This window comes from Amphibalanus amphitrite, unplaced genomic scaffold (genome assembly GCF_019059575.1).
Source record: "Amphibalanus amphitrite isolate SeventyFive unplaced genomic scaffold, NRLGWU_Aamphi_draft 001394F_arrow, whole genome shotgun sequence".
NCBI classification, from domain to species: domain Eukaryota; kingdom Metazoa; phylum Arthropoda; class Thecostraca; order Balanomorpha; family Balanidae; genus Amphibalanus; species Amphibalanus amphitrite.
In genome coordinates, this window is record NW_024882887.1 from 132,508 (window position 1) to 147,956 (window position 15,449).

At 48.7% G+C, this 15,449-nt stretch overlaps 1 protein-coding gene across 6 annotated transcripts; it reads right to left on the reverse strand.

The window, feature by feature from the left end:
• Nucleotides 1–8,693: 8,693 nt before the first annotated feature.
• On the reverse strand, nt 8,694–15,158 carry LOC122372746 (28S ribosomal protein S10, mitochondrial-like). Of its 6 annotated transcripts, none has more exons than XM_043350282.1 (5): nt 15,118–15,158; nt 13,284–13,487; nt 12,384–12,559; nt 10,461–10,659; nt 8,694–9,002 (listed from the first exon to the last, which is right to left on the reverse strand). In XM_043350282.1, exons 2-5 carry the CDS (start codon nt 13,365–13,367, stop codon nt 8,928–8,930), a joined length of 534 nt encoding a protein of 177 aa, XP_043206217.1. In that variant the 5' UTR covers nt 13,368–13,487; nt 15,118–15,158; the 3' UTR covers nt 8,694–8,927. The 6 variants fall into 6 exon arrangements, with proteins under 6 accessions (XP_043206217.1, XP_043206218.1, XP_043206216.1 ...); XM_043350283.1 differs by having other exon boundaries at nt 15,093–15,121; XM_043350281.1 differs by having other exon boundaries at nt 15,058–15,121.
• Nucleotides 15,159–15,449: the final 291 nt, after the last annotated feature.

The window sequence follows — 15,449 nt, forward strand, 5'->3', positions numbered from 1 at the left end:
CATTAAATCAGCACAATTTGTTAGCCATAAAACTACACCCTGAAACAAACTGTTTGGGACACAGTACACGCATGTTAATGTATCACGACTATAGCAAGGGACGCAAAAATTATCTACCTTCTTTGATATTTACAATGTTTTGACGCCAAAATATTTTTTGAAAGCAGCAAATAAAAAACATGCAATCACCAGCCAGCCGTTGCCCAACTGAGCTTCGCAAATTTTTGTGCAGTTAACAAGGCAGGCTTCCGCTTTACGCTAAGAACATTAATTTCCAGGTTCGATTCTTTGTTTCTCCGCTAGAGGGGGTGGGGCGTCTTTCCCACCCTGGGCATCTTACCCCACTCTCCCCTACACAGTACAATACAGTACAGACACTTTGGGAAACGTTGGTGCAGGTGTGTAAGAGTGGCTATATGAATCCATTGTGGGGTCGCCCTTTCCAATAAGTGTCACGTAACAGCAATGGGACTGCAGGGACTCTATATGAACTGGACCCAGGGTGCTCGCCAAGAAGATAAATGTCTCCATCCTATGATCCTTCCGGGTCTGAAATGGTCTTGTCAGACCGAAAGGGCATAACCCAACAAAACAAACCAAATTAGTTAGCTGGCTGCGTGGTGTAGTGGTTAGCGCACTAACCTCGCGTTCGAATGACACGTGGTTCGAATCCCGTCGCCGGCTGGTGCTTTTGGCGTGTTGTCCCAGTAAACATGCCGACGTCGGCGACTGGGGGGCTCGAATCCCGCCGCCGGTTGAAATTTTTGGCGCGTTGTCCCAATAAACATGCCGACGTCGGCCCCGTCGGTCCAACGACAAACGATCTCGTCAACCTCGGCAAACGATCTCGGCCCGACGTCGGCTCGACGTCGGCTGGACTTCGGCTGGACGTCGGAACATGCGGGCATATCCGACGTCCAGCCGATGTCGGGCCGAGGTTGAACCGACGTTGGGCCGACGTCGGGCCGAGCCTCGGCCCGACGTCGGGCCGACGTCGGCATGTTTACTGGGTAAAGATTCACGTGAAATTTGCCAAATAAATATATGTTTCTTTTCTCTGACCTAGCTCATTTTACGTTTTATTTCACTTAGGGATGACGCATCCCATATGCAAAGCTGCCATCCCCGACGCCTGTTTCAAAACCGTAGTAGGGATGTATGTAAGTACTTCAATTCTAGAAATACAGCCACCGTAAGGTCCGTATAATAATGCCATAATAATGCCACCGTAATGTATAATAATGCCACCGTATCATAATGGGCACCCGTCCACCACGGCTTATTCTACCGAGCAGCGTCCATCTGTGTACACTGATCCGTCCCGCTGAGAAGACGGTCGTCCGAGAATCGCTCCTCCCCTCTCCTCCCCGGCTGATGAGCCGTCGCTCTGTGCTCCTTTACGGGACATTACGCCCCGCCCGGCCTATCGCCGAATTCCATCAGGGTTTTTTGCGGTGACATCGAGCTCGTCCGCCGGTCTACTGACCACACCGCTGACCCACGCTAACCAACGGCTGTCGGAGCATGGAGCAATGGCCCGATCCCACGTCTCAACGGCCCCGAGAGCTTTGTTACTAAGCACTGAAGTACCCTATTGACGTGTTAAGTGTTTCCATACTCGTTACGGATGCTGAGGAAATATAAGCCCTTCAGTCCAACTACTTTGGGCAGTCAGGTGATGTCCAATTACCACAGTAAGGCTGTTGATTGAGGGCTCAAACATCAATTGCATCTTAAAAAGGGTGATAACGATATTAGAAAAGAAAAGCTGGTATTCGTTCCTCGTCCAGGAACAATGGAACCATATAGAACCACGAGGAATTTTTTATGTAAATGCTTATATTCCACAGGGATAAAAATGTTCATTTCTCTCGCACTTTTTGAGAATCGAGCATACGCTTGGGCATGAAACACTTATTTCTAAAATTATCATTGCTCTATCGACAATTTCCTATGGAGGACACTTTCCGTTTCCTCCTGAAACACTTTGCTGGTGGCAACGTCCTCTGACAAACAAATGTTTTCGTCTCGGTCTCTCCTCTGAAAAAAACACTTGCTTTAGCGTCTCTGAATCACGCACCAATATCCATGTATCCTCTGATATGTAAATCTTTCTAGCGTCTCTTTCCCCTCTCCATCTACATCGCTTGGTTGTTGCCTGCAGCTGCACCGGCTTGCATGGAGCTCTGGATTCAACTGAACTGACCTGTACCGAATTTCAGACCAAGCGAAAGTACATATCGCGCTGCAGCCCTGTCATCAAATAGTGTTCTTTTCTTTTCTGAAGTGACTACAGGGCGTCGGCTGACCTGGCGCGGTGGTATGACCACCTGCCCCGGCCGGTAGTCTGACTGTTTTACCTGGCAGTCTGACTGTTTGACCCGACGGTCAAACCGTCCAACTCGTCGGCCCGACCGTCTGACCCGGCAGCATACGGTCCTGCGCCGCGGGGAGTGACAATGCGCCGGCGACTAACGAGCCGCGGCTCCGGCCGGCCGTGGGCACCCTTTGTCCGACAGCCGCCCGAGGCGGGGTCATTTCCGAGTCGACGGATGGTCGGGGCAGGGACCGGGAGGAGTCTGTCCCGCCTCGGCACGGATCAGTGCGGCCGTACTCACATGTAAATGAGCGCGGACCACTGCTTTAGCTGTGCGACCGCTGTATGCGTGGAATGCCCATTGTGTATATCGACCTACAATATGTGTCCCGAGCACGGCCCATTTTACGGGGAAATAAATTGTGAACCTCAGCTCGGGCCATACTGGAAGCACTGATTTCTTCGTTCTTTTTACTTGTACGTACATTCTGTTTTGTAGTAGTACGGATCCATACATGCCTCCTTTATCTGAAAATTCAGCTCGGCTAGTTGAAGTGGTGGCTGAGGATTTGGGCGCCCGCCTTCAAACTAACGAGAATGACATGGACCATATGATTGGGGAGAGTAACAAGAATGGCACAGATACTCTGACCTAGTGTCTGTGTTTACTACGTTTGGTAAAAATAAGGTAGGCATATAGCTGCTTTAGTATATTAGGCACTACGTCGTACAGTACGGGTGAGTACAATAGTTTCGGTAGATTGCAGCTGCCGGCTGCGAGATCCATAGGATATAGCTGCTTTAGTAAATTAGGCACTACGTCGTACAGTACGGGTGAGTACAATAGTTTCGGTATAGATTGCAGCTGCCGGCTGCGAGATCCATAGGAGGCGGAACGAGGGGGCACCAGGGCACCGTGCCCCCCCCCCCCTTTTGATTTTGGCATTTTAACATTAGCCCTATGGGCTTTGCATGGAAAGAATGGGACCGAAAGTCGGCAGTGCCCCTTTAATTGAAGGTGCTCCGCCGCCACTGGCGAGGTCTTCCTGGGTTCAGCGTCTCCATGTGTCTGCCCTATCTACATAATACAATTAGCTGGCTTAAACTGTCAAATGTTATATGTCTCTTTTTCTGGCATTCTGTGCCGACTTATTCATACTTGTCCCTTCAGTTTTTTTTTTAGGTTATTAAGGTCATGAGGAAAATCTGCAGCAGATATCCATCAACTCTGCAGCTCGTTAATGCACCAATGCAATTTGAGTAGTTGGCAGTTCTATTCATAGTAATGGGATATCTGTGGGGTTAACTGTGATTTCAGATAGACTCCGCTCTCTTCATTTCGCCACAATCTCGATTTATGAAGAGAAGCCTTCGCAAAACTGGCAACTTTCCACAGTTTAGCAACGGAAAGGCTCATTTGGATTGAATTGGATCTGATTGGATGTCGGTTCGATGCGTGCCGGTTCCGCAATCTACATTAGAGTCTCCGCTCGATGATTTTAAATTGCAGCCAATCTCGCTTCTGATGAACTAGGCATAATGGAAACGCAGTTCTCTGATATTTACCAAAGCGGATTGAAGAATCTACGTACGCTCAGCAGTCGAGATCGTTAAATGCCTTTTGTTATGGCCTAGGAGAGAATGACAAATCCAAAGCACCGACCTGACAAATCGACTTGCTCCGCAACAACCAACGACAATCGAATCTCCTGGGGCATTTTGTCTTTGGCCACATTTTACGGACACCACACGTCCATACTTACCGAGCATTATAGGTATAAGAACGGGTTAACCCGGCAGTTGCTGGGGTATTTCGCCACCCACCGTTTGCTGGGGGGGGGGGGGGGGCGTTAAACGCCCCCAGCCGATAACTCGAGAACCAATAGGCGCAGCGAAACGCACGAGGCGGCAAACAAAAGAACGCGACGAGACGCTTCAGATGAGTACTTTAAAGTTGAATTTTGAGGTCACAGGTCGGGTCAAGGTCAGGTCAAACACCTGAAATCGGGCTTTCAGTAGCATGGACTTCAGGACTTCGCAATTAGCGCCTCTCGTCATAAACTCTGTCAAAACGGTGCACAATCCATCATATAAGGCCTACAAGAGTGTCAGCCCCATGTAGGGGTCAGTCAAGCATAGGTCAGGGTCAAGGTCAGGTCAACCGGGTAGGCACATATCCCCGAAAATCAAAACTGATATTCGCAGCCTGTGACACATGTTTTATGGGTAATTTGGGGCGTAGAACACGATGGTGATATTCATTTTATCATATGTGTACGTATTTGGCTCAAAAAGTTCAATTTAAGAAATGTATGTATCATGGTCGTGAAGTAGTCACGAGAAATTGCCCAGATTCAGATCAAGATTTTGGCAAATGCGAAACGATAATCAATAATCGAAGATAGCTTTTTGATTGTTCATGGTATTGGCAGTCTAATGCCGTTTACGGCATGTCTGTATGTCTATTCTGTGATTTTATATGATTTTTTGAACATATGCCGTTTTTGGTCGAAAACTCAGAAATCATGACGTCACTAAAACCTCGATATCTCAAAATTTTTCCTACCTATTTTTTTGAAATTTTGTCACAATAGACTTCAATCAATTCCCTACAGGTACCCAAAATTTGGCGCGCCTGCGACGCGCCGTTTTTATGCTATGGCCCGGCGAAAAAAGTGGGGGGCGTTTAACGCCCCCCCCCCCCCAGCAACTCGCGGGTTAAAGAAGCTTTGTTTGCCTTTCAGGTATTAGGGGCATGAGCAACCATAAAAGTAGGTAAGTTGGTTTCGTTTTTTCCGAGACAAAAACGTATTTTTCATATACACGACGTCTGTTGAATGACGTTCACACGTAAACCGTTTACTTTTGGAGCCTCGCCCGACGCTATAGCCACATATAGAGACCTGTGTGCAGGCGGCCGGGCCCGGTTCTAGCCGCCTCGAAGCTTGCTGTTTGATATTGATGGGTACCGCCTGCGGTCATTCGTAGTCGTCGCCGTTCCAGGCCAGATGGTCATTCGGTAAGTCAGGTCGGACTGGTTGGCTAGGCTGGCAGGAAGGTAGAAAATTCAAATAAAAATGCTCCTGATCAGCCCAAAGTTCCTAATCGGTGGATGGAAGAGGGTCTGACGGAACCTCCGCATGAGCTAGCGGAACCCCTCTGCCATAAACGCCGCCACTTGCCATGCTGAGGTCGCGCGGTGGACGCACGGCGTGGCGACGACACTCAAATGTCAGCCAGCCCTCACATATCGAAATGCGATGACTTGGTTGCAGGTCACGGCACAGCGCAGTTCACAGCTTACTGATGCTAGTTCCAACATATTCCAGAAGCAAATAGAAATGCTTCTTGGGCTCTGTACTCTGTAGCGACACGCAGTTGGTGCCGTTCGAAAGAGCGTCGAAAAGTATGAATTAATTACTTCGGTTATTTTAGGCATGGTCAAAGGTCAGGTGACCAGAATTCATCCAAGGTGGAATTTTAATATTTCGACATTGTTTGTCCAATCGGCACGTTATCCCTAAGTGAACGTATTTACATAAAGAACATACAGCGCCGCGGAGATACGACATACGATAGTTCACTCACAGCTCTTCCGCTAAAATGTCTCACTCCCTAGTCTTGATCAATGGCAACGCTTCCAGCACCTACTAGGAGCAAAAACGGTCAATACTTTTGACGTTTTGGTGAAAACTTTTATCCAAAACATTTGCCATAAAGCCGGTAGGTGCGTAGATAATTGATTCACCCACCATCGTATTTTCTCGTCGAAAACCGTCGAATGAACCATTATTTATCAACCTCACGAGACATCCAATCCAATCTGAGACAGGTTAGCTAAATATTTGACTGAGGGTCTATGGTCAAACTCATGACTTGGCCTGAAAAGATCACATCCTACATGTCTATAGGTATGTCAATATGTATCGGTGAGCGTAGTGTTTCTGAAAAAGTCTATACAAAGTTATTCCTGTTTCTGCCGAAGAACTGATGGCGAACTTCGTATACTAAACGATGTCTGGTGGAAATGTTGTGCAAAACAGGTGCAATTCATTTTCCGCCATTCACTTCTTACCTAGACTGTTCGTATAGTGAGATTGATCTGACCCTAGGTCTCTATTTACTTTTTTACACTTATGTGCGAAAAAGACATAGCATGCGGTGTATAAAAAGGCAGCACCATACGCCCCAGGTTTTCGAGATGTTCCCGGAAAACCGTACAGAGGTGTTCCCGGACACCTCACACCCCCTCCCCTCACCCACCAGCGCGCGATCTAAATAGCGTCGTACCTTGACGCGTGAGACAGGTTGGACAGCTCAGTCTGTCGGCACCAGCAGCACCTCCGACTCACAATCAGCACGGGTAACGCACCAGTTCGGCCAGTCGAGGACTAACTAGTCCCCAACCGGCAACACAAGCCCACCACGGACCCGCACGCACCCCATGCCGCACCGTCCGCAGCCGTCACTGCCGACGGATGCCGCTCCGACGACTCCGACGATCCGGCGCGTTCGCGCTGCCCCCTGCCGGTCACACACTGTCCAACCGCGGCGACATGACCCGTCCATCGACCAAAACGGCTACTTCAAACCAACGACATCACTTATACATACTCCACGAAGCGCTGGGTTTTGAAAGTTAATCCATTGGAACTGGAAGTGAAGTAAGTGGCTCTGTACCTTTTACCAATTTACAAAAAGCTGCACCTGCCCTACTTCAGGTAAGGTCAACCCGGCGTTCGATGTCTCTCGGACGATGAAGATTCTACGTCGTCTGGCCAATCAAGTTCCAGAACCGCAGCCGAGCCCCCGCTGACCTTGAACGGGATTGGCCGGACGACGTAGAATCTTTGCCGTCCGAGAGACATCGAACGCGGGGCAAACCAATTTTGTCGACAAATGTGCTGTTTTCATCATAATCCGTTCCAATGCCAGGTTGATTGTGTGCTAACTGTACATGTGAATATCACCAGTATAGCGCCTTTTGGGGCGACTAACGGAGCGAGCGAGGGGGTGAGTCTTGCAAGTGCGAAATTTCGAGGGGTACCTCCAATTGACTTGTGCACGGCACCCTACTGACCGGTCTCTAGCGATGTGCCAAATTTGAGCACAATCGGCCCAGCCGTTCTCGAGATCTGGGAGCGGCACCCTGCACGTGCGCACGTGCAAAATGGGTCCCAACTGACTTGTGCACGGCACCCTACTAACTGGTCCCTAACCGTGTACCAAATTTGAGCGCCATCGGTCCAGCCGTTCTCGAGATCTGGAAACGACACCTGCACGTGCGCACGTGCGGCAGCACCCCAACTCTGGCACATGGATATGCAGTGCCTAGTGGGTGCCTACCTACATGCCAACTTTCAGCGCAATCGGCCAAGTAGTTACCGAGATATTGCAACAATTACAAAACTGACACCTCTTCGTTTTGCACGTGGCACGTGCACAAGGGGTCACCCACATGCATCGGGAATAGTCCAATACGTGGTAGAAGGAATGAAGCTACCCTACAAAAAGTACCGCATGTAAATCGGTCAAGTGGTTGCTGACATATAAGCCTCGCAAAAGCGTCCGCACGGCCGGCGCTCATACTCAGAAATTTCCGTTAATCTAAGGAAAGACTACGCTCGCTTCGCTCGCTCCGTAATTATCCATCTCACCCTCACCATTATCTTGCCGCCTATCTCGACGTTGCGTGACACCATTCCGGCCGAGGGGAAAATTTCCCGGTTAAACTTTGATATAACTGGGAACATTTGAATTTGAACTGAACTCACCTCGAGTTTTCTTTAAGAATCACCTAAGGTTAGATCGGTCATAACTCATAAGGCCTCGCAATTAAAGGCAATTGAATGGGTGAAAATGTTGGCATTTTCGACCTTGTGAGACACATCACTAAGGTTAAGCACAAACCAAATTGCGACCAAATTGGGCGAGCGTGTTATGAAAACCGCCAATGAGCCCAAAGGGTACGCCGAATCGAATGATATGCAACACTATCTCATTCAACCAGCTTGCTGGCCTGTGCGGCTTTCAACTCTTCTTTACATGAAGGTGACGCCCAAGTTGACCTTCCCTATATTTTTTTTTTGCGACGTTATCGATAAAAACCAGACCACGACCTTGGAATTATCGACATGTCCACTGGGGTCATCGGTTGACCTAAGACCTTAAAATCAGGCATTAGTCTCCGCGTCACGTAACGGTGCACATGCGCTTTTTCGTAACGCTCAACAAGGAGAAAAACAGGGCAGATGGGAGTACCCGGCCCCCTGGACCGAAAAGTGGATAAAACCGAAAGGTTCGGCGAATCTTAGCTTCAAGAGTGAAGAGCATAATATAAGCTATGGCTGAAATCAGCACATCCGAAAACAAAACATTACAAAGTACTCTGTTTTATTTCTTACAGTGGCATACAGTTCAATTCAAAACAGGTCTTCCTCCACTGCCCTAATCATTCATTTACGATCGTCATCACTCACATCGATGTGTCCGTTCTGTCGAAACGCACACACGCAAACCCACTTGCCAAAACTATCAGTTCACGCGTTATCGTACTGCACCAATGTGACTGCGGGGACTAGTGGGTCGCACTGGCGTTCCGTTCTCTGCGCTATGCCGACTTTCCGTCCGATTCGGACTGGTCTGGTCGTTGACTGAGATGCTCCGGTAGACTCTCTCGAGCGTGCTGTGGAAACACGGTCCGGGGTTAGTATGTGGGTCAGCTAGGGGTCATCAGTGGGTCAGTCAGGGGTCGTCAGTGGGTCAGTCAGGGGTCAGTCGGCAGTCAGTGGGTAGTGGGTAGCGGTGACACATCGCTGCACGGGACCGGCCCAGTCCTGGCACGGGGCCGGCCCCTCGAGCTCCACCCGAGGAGAGACCAGTCGCTCCCAGCCGCGGCCCGAGGAGGGGCCGGCCAGCCGCGCCGCCAGGCCGACACATTGGCCACTTAGTGTCGACTCGCGTTAGCGTGCCGGTGCGACGGGTACCGATCAATCGGCCGACTCTCTTCTGTATTCGGCGCGGCACGGCCGGGCGTGCTGGGAGCACCGCTACACGGCGAGACGGAGCTGAAGTGGAGCACATGTTGACAGAGCGGCGGTCCCGAGGGCCGGATGGCGGTGTGCCGTAACGGGACACAAACACCAACAACAAATGCATGATATTCCATGTCCAATATTTCTCCTCTCGTCTCAGCCTCTAATGCTGTCGATCGAATGTTTTCAATTGTCGACCGCCGCATGCAATCTCTATTTAAATAAAGCCGGAGAAATGACACAAATTATTTGAGATTCCGATGCTTCTCTTATCACACGTTGCGTTTTGTCTGTAGACCTAATGACCATATATGCTGGGGGTTCTGAGTCGTATACTTATTCCACTGGTTTAATATCTGCTGTCCTAGAAACTCGTAAAGCAGCCGTTTGAAGCACCCGCAGACTATAACAAACTGATAAGAGCGCGCCAAAAGATTAAGGCAGTGGTTTATTTGAACCACTGATCTACAGTGCCGGCTAGACGCCATAAGCGGTTCTGGCGGCGATTTGGTGTCGTCACTGGCCCGAAATGGCCGCATTAGCATCGATCAGTGGCCGCGAGTGTTGTCCGAGCCATTGACTTCTTCGATCAAACATGGTGACAAATGGAGCAGCGCTGACGGGGATTTCCACCCCCACCGCGGCGGCGGGCCTCACTGAGCCGTGAGACCACTGGTCAGAGCCAACCACCGTGGCAAGACTACCGCTCCTCGGAGCTGTAAACCACCAATCACTTTCCTCCAGGCCACCCACCCATCATGTCGACCCGTCCACGGTCTGCGGCAGCCGCGCTCCCAGCACGAACCACACGTGTCGGGAAGTGGTAACTTTTCTGAAAATTAAGAGTCGGAAAATGAGCGTGAATGGTTTACAAGCGCATTCTTATCATTGGCACCGACTCATCAAAACTTAGTAGCATTATCTGAATGAATGTCAAAAAAGCATCAAATTGGGAAATCCTTGAAGAAGTGCGAGCGAGTTCTCGATGTCTGACAAATCATGATGAATATCATATCTGAATGGGTTTCGATTGCAGAAACAATACAAAGCCAGGGACACTGCTCTCTGGTGGACGGCACAGGGAATAAACAATTCTGTCGCTGACTGACCCGTGAGACCTTCATGGCGATACCCTCCGGCAGCATCCGCTGTGTGTACTCGAGGTAGGTGTCGGCCGTGCTGCCCGTCAGTCGCAGCAGCTCCAGAACTCGGAAATAGGTGCGCGCCTCGTACTGCACCTTGTGCTTGGCGAAAATGTGCACCGACTTGAGCAGCGAGAGTCGCTGGTAGTGACGCGGCGGCTCCCACCTGGCGGCAGAGGCGGGCTCGTCACACACTATACAGACTTAACAAACATTGCCTCCATAAATGTGGATAATAATTACATCACAATATCAATAAAGACAGTCACTAACGGCAGTTTTCATCGTCCAGTCACTGCGGGTGAAAATGAAAAAGTAAACCCCCTGTCGAAGCCCGATCACTTTAGGGGGACGCTTTGCAACTTCTGTGATTTATACGGGTATCTGAATGCACACAACGCATGTCTCTCTTCAATAATGGAGGAAAAACTCGGGGTATGACCCTGTCAATTATGACTCATTCGCGTAAATTTTTCATAAAACCGCATTGGCAAATTGAGTTGTAATTGGTGATAGGGGTACGACCGTTATAAGTGGAGGCAAACTAACTATGATGATATTTTGCTACGATGTGAACAGCAAAAGGAACTGTTTCCACGTCGTCGGTCGTTCAGGCTGATTTACTTTGCTAATAAATAATATGGGTCCATTATATGTTATCGCTTCCCTAATGGTAGTGAAAACGAACAAAATAATACTGCAAATTAACAAAATAATACAGGCTTTTGCCCAGGAGGCTGGACGAGTTATGTTCAACAGTCGATAAATATTAGCGGACGCCTAGCGCCGTTCATCATCATCAGACCTGGAAGAACGTCCAAAACAGATAGCGAACGGCCCTGGCTAGTGACTGCTCTTATTTATGTGACAGCAGACAAACCGCAAACGATGCACATGGTCGCTGGCTGACCCATGAGGAGACGCACTGTCTTCAGCAATGTCAGCTCGTGAAGCGCCTAGTCTTTGTATGTTGTGCGAGAAACAAGATGTTTTAGGTTGAGTTTTACACTGATTAAGAGCCTTGTTGGCATCAATGGCGAAACCGCAGTAGGTGGACGATGACGCCACTCCGGCGTCCCCATGCTGTAGTCCACCCACAACAAGGCATGGATAACAGTTCGAATTTCCCAACGGATACAGAGTCTTTTACCATGAGTTGTTACGAGGAACGCGGAACGGGCACGCCGCAGTGAGAACTCGTGTGCCTGAACATCCAGACATTTAAATATGGTAACCCGATGCGGGGCCGATCCTCCGATTTGGCCGTGTGATCAATACCACTGGAGAGTTCGAGCCAGTGCGGACGACGCCAACGGCTCTAACTTTTCCGACAACGGGTGGCTCCTCCGCTCGAGTCTGGCGACCGAGCCACGCGGCACCCATCCTCGGCCGGCACCGTCCAGCAGAGTTCATGCATACGTGATCACAGTCCGCCCGGGCCGTCAGCGAGCCGCAGCAGCGGTCTCAGCAGCGCGAGACTTCACCCCGACCGCGCAAAAAAAAACGACCACTGACACACACAGCAAACCGTGGCACCTGTCACCACATAACGACACGACGAACCGTAATATGAATTATTACTATGGGCTGGATCTCTTTAGTGCCCTGGGTTGGATAATGGATACCGTGTTAAAATACAACGCATCAAATAAACCTCCGCAATAATAAGCGTCGGTAAATTCGGTAAATCGGTCAATCAGCGAATATTCATAACGTATGCATTTCCAAGGCAAAGAAAGATGTCTGTGCAACGTACTACCGACTGCGAAGGACTATTTAATTGAAGAACTAGTGGCTAAGCATCACGGTCATGTCTACTGGTCCAGAGAGAGACCAACCAGGGCAGAAGGGTGTGTGTGTGTGTGGGGGGGGGGGGGTTACGCCACTCACAGTTTGCCGGTGGTAACGCCCAGATGCCGCGCCGCCTGCTGCAGGAACGTCACGTACGAGTCGAGCACCGCCGGATCGTGGGCGCGCAGCTCGAGCTCCAGTCGCGAGAAGAGCAGGTCGGGCCGCTGGCGCCGGGTGGGGTCCGCCGGCACCTGCAGGCCGCGCGCCGCCGGCGCCTGATGACGCACACCGACCGTCACATCAAGGTCATCAAGAGTCACACAAATATTGGCATCCTAGCCAAACACACTACAGTAAAGACAGTGCTGTGAATGCCTCACATATGGGAGAAAGGGAAGCAGGTTAATTCAATTTTCTCTCAGGTGCAAAGCTTATTGGAGCAATGGACCAAATAAAAAGGTGTGTAACCCTGATTTATAGTTAGGTAGGTATACCTTTTTTTTAATATTTTTGTTGCCCGACCCGGGCTTTTGTCGTTAGTAGCACACATTCATACTGGGTTAGTACACTATATACACGGCAGTGGTACGAAGCGTTTTCGGCACCCGCTACGCGGGACAGCCTTGACCGCACGCTTCCTGTCACGTACCCCAGGTGGCACCGCACACGCTGGGGCTATCCCGATTTCTCGGGCCCGGCAGGTCAGAGGGCTGCTCCGGGACATGAAGCGAGGCCGTGCCCTCGGGACATGTCACCGGACCGAAGGATCTGTTTAAAGGCGGATCAGGCCCGTGTACCTGCGGCCGGGGGCGCTGGTTGGCACAGCGTTAATCCCCACGACCGAGCGAACACTCCCCAGTTACTGCCATCTCCTGGGTAGGAGCCGGCCGAGGAAAACGCTGCCAGAGGTCAGCTTTGATCCAAGGACCTGCCACACCAAACGTGAACGCACTTGCCAACTGCGCCACAAGGGTGGTATTAGGTAGGTATACCACTTACCCTGAATCCAGAACTGCATATGTTTTGAAAATTAGCCTTGGAAAGGCAACTACTTCCCAACTGTATAAGCCTTATTCTGCTCATTCTGAAGAAAACTAAATGACAGTATATGTACAATTAAAGGCTTTAACACTGAAATATGTAAGATCATCGAAATCAGCAGTTTCCTTTTCTAGCTTATTATTCCTTGTTCATGTTGTTCAGCTGTGGAAAAGATCACACCAAATTCCAAAATATCATCAACTCATGTGGCACCATCACATAGGGATAAATAGCAACTAGCATCACTTCAGCAGAGCCTGTCCAATGACAACATAAGGGCATACCTATTTAGTAGTTTGCTAGGTAGGCTAAAATTGAATCAACCAGCAAGACTGTGTCCCTCACTGGATTTATCATGCAGGTGAAGGTCTGCAAACCTGAGTTTTTCAACCCCATGACAGTGTCTTCAAGTTTCAAGAATCCTCGCTCACAAATAGTGATATTCAAACTGCCATTAACTTATCACATCTCATATTGAATTGGTGAGAACAGCATCTACAATGAAATCTCCTGATCAGCCATCAAGAGCTGTTTGACTGAAATAGGTAAGAACAATATGAATTGAGAAGAAAACTTGTAGGTGGCTAGTGCACTGTGCAGTGCACATGTAATCTAATACATAGTACATCACGGTACACCCCATAAGTCAAATTTTGAGCGATAGTGAAGTTGAGTGGTATTTCAGAAAGTTCACACTCATGACCATGGAAGCATGTTGCTAATAAAATCATAGGATGGATTTTGAACACTGAAGACACTCCAGTTGGAGTTACAGTTCAAGCAGTAGCGGCGGAACACCTTCAATTAAAGGGACCCTCCCACCTTAACATTAGATTTGAGTTGAGATAGCCAAAATGGGGTCCCTGGCTCACAATTACCGGTTTCGGCACTCACAACATCGAGAAATGCCTTAAATCGGAAATATTGAATTTCAAAATTGCAGCATTTTGATTCAGAGGGGCTAATGCTTAGGAATACCCCTCTGAATGTGTGACGTCAGCGCAAATATCTAACGATTTTTAAATGTTTGACTAAAACGTTTTGTAGCACGCGGTGGTATATGCTATTTGCGCGCAACATCTGCCGCAAACGCCGCACTTCTAAAATAAAGTCGCTAGAAACAGCGGAGATCCAAAAAAAAGTAAACAAAAGTAAAAGTCTAATATCTTGAAAACCGGTGAATATTTTTCGGTGAAATTTGGTAGATATTCGTTTTCGCTCTTTCTGAACCGAGCGACATCACTTTCATGCCAATTCATAAACTTTTTTGAAGGTGGGAGGGTCCCTTTAAGGGGGGTACTGCCGACTTTTGGTCCCATTTTTTCCCTAATGTTAACATGCTAATGTTAACATGCCAAAATCAAAGGGGGCACGGTGCCCTGGTGCCCTCCCCGTTCCTCCGCCTGAGTTCAAGTTCAAGTTGAAAACTGGTACCCGAATGCAAGGTCCAGTGGGGCAGCTGAAATTTAAGCCCACTTTAGTGAACTGGAGTTGTATACATTCCCATTGAATTGTATAAAATTGAGCTGTTTAGTTGTAGCTGCATTGAGCTACCATCCAATCCAAATGCAACTCAACTTCAACAACACTTCGTAATTTCAAGCCATTACAATTAGTCAGGCAATTTCTCCTTTCGAATAATCCAAGGGTGATTGTGATACAATGAAAGTGCTCATGAGGTACTGAAATTAATTTGTAAAACGATTATTTTGCCATCTCCACCACAACCCACAAATTGAAAATATCATATGATATGATATCAGCAACCACGCTGTAATATCCAAATATCCACCAATATCGCCCAAAATCACCCAATCTGCCTAACGCGCCACTAATGTCATACGGTCGCCATTTTTGAGTTTGTATGCAGAGTCTGTTCAAAAAACGCTACCAGCTTAAAATGAAGACCAACTTCACGCATACGTCATCATGGAAAAAATGCATTTATTTTAGATAATGCCAATATTTCTTTTTTGAAAACACCCACTCCAAGTTCCAAAACTGTTCCTGATTCTTAAGAATAGTTATTCAACACCTATCTTGCGGGTACTTTTGCTTTTTACAACTAACATCTCATTCCTTTCTCAATCTCCATTCTAGCATGAGCAGTTTTTGCACAGGGTG

Excerpts from the sequence above, each read along its gene's own strand:
- LOC122372746 (XM_043350282.1), bottom strand. The coding sequence starts at position 13,367 with ATGAGCAGAATAAGGCTTATACAGTTGGGAAGTAGTTGCCTTTCCAAG. Across the intron at positions 10,660-12,383 it reads GGCGTTACCACCGGCAAACT|GTGGGAGCCGCCGCGTCACT; the intron begins GTGAGTGGCGTA and ends CTCTGCCGCCAG. Across the intron at positions 9,003-10,460 it reads TCGCCATGAAGGTCTCACGG|CACGCTCGAGAGAGTCTACC; the intron begins GTCAGTCAGCGA and ends GTGTTTCCACAG.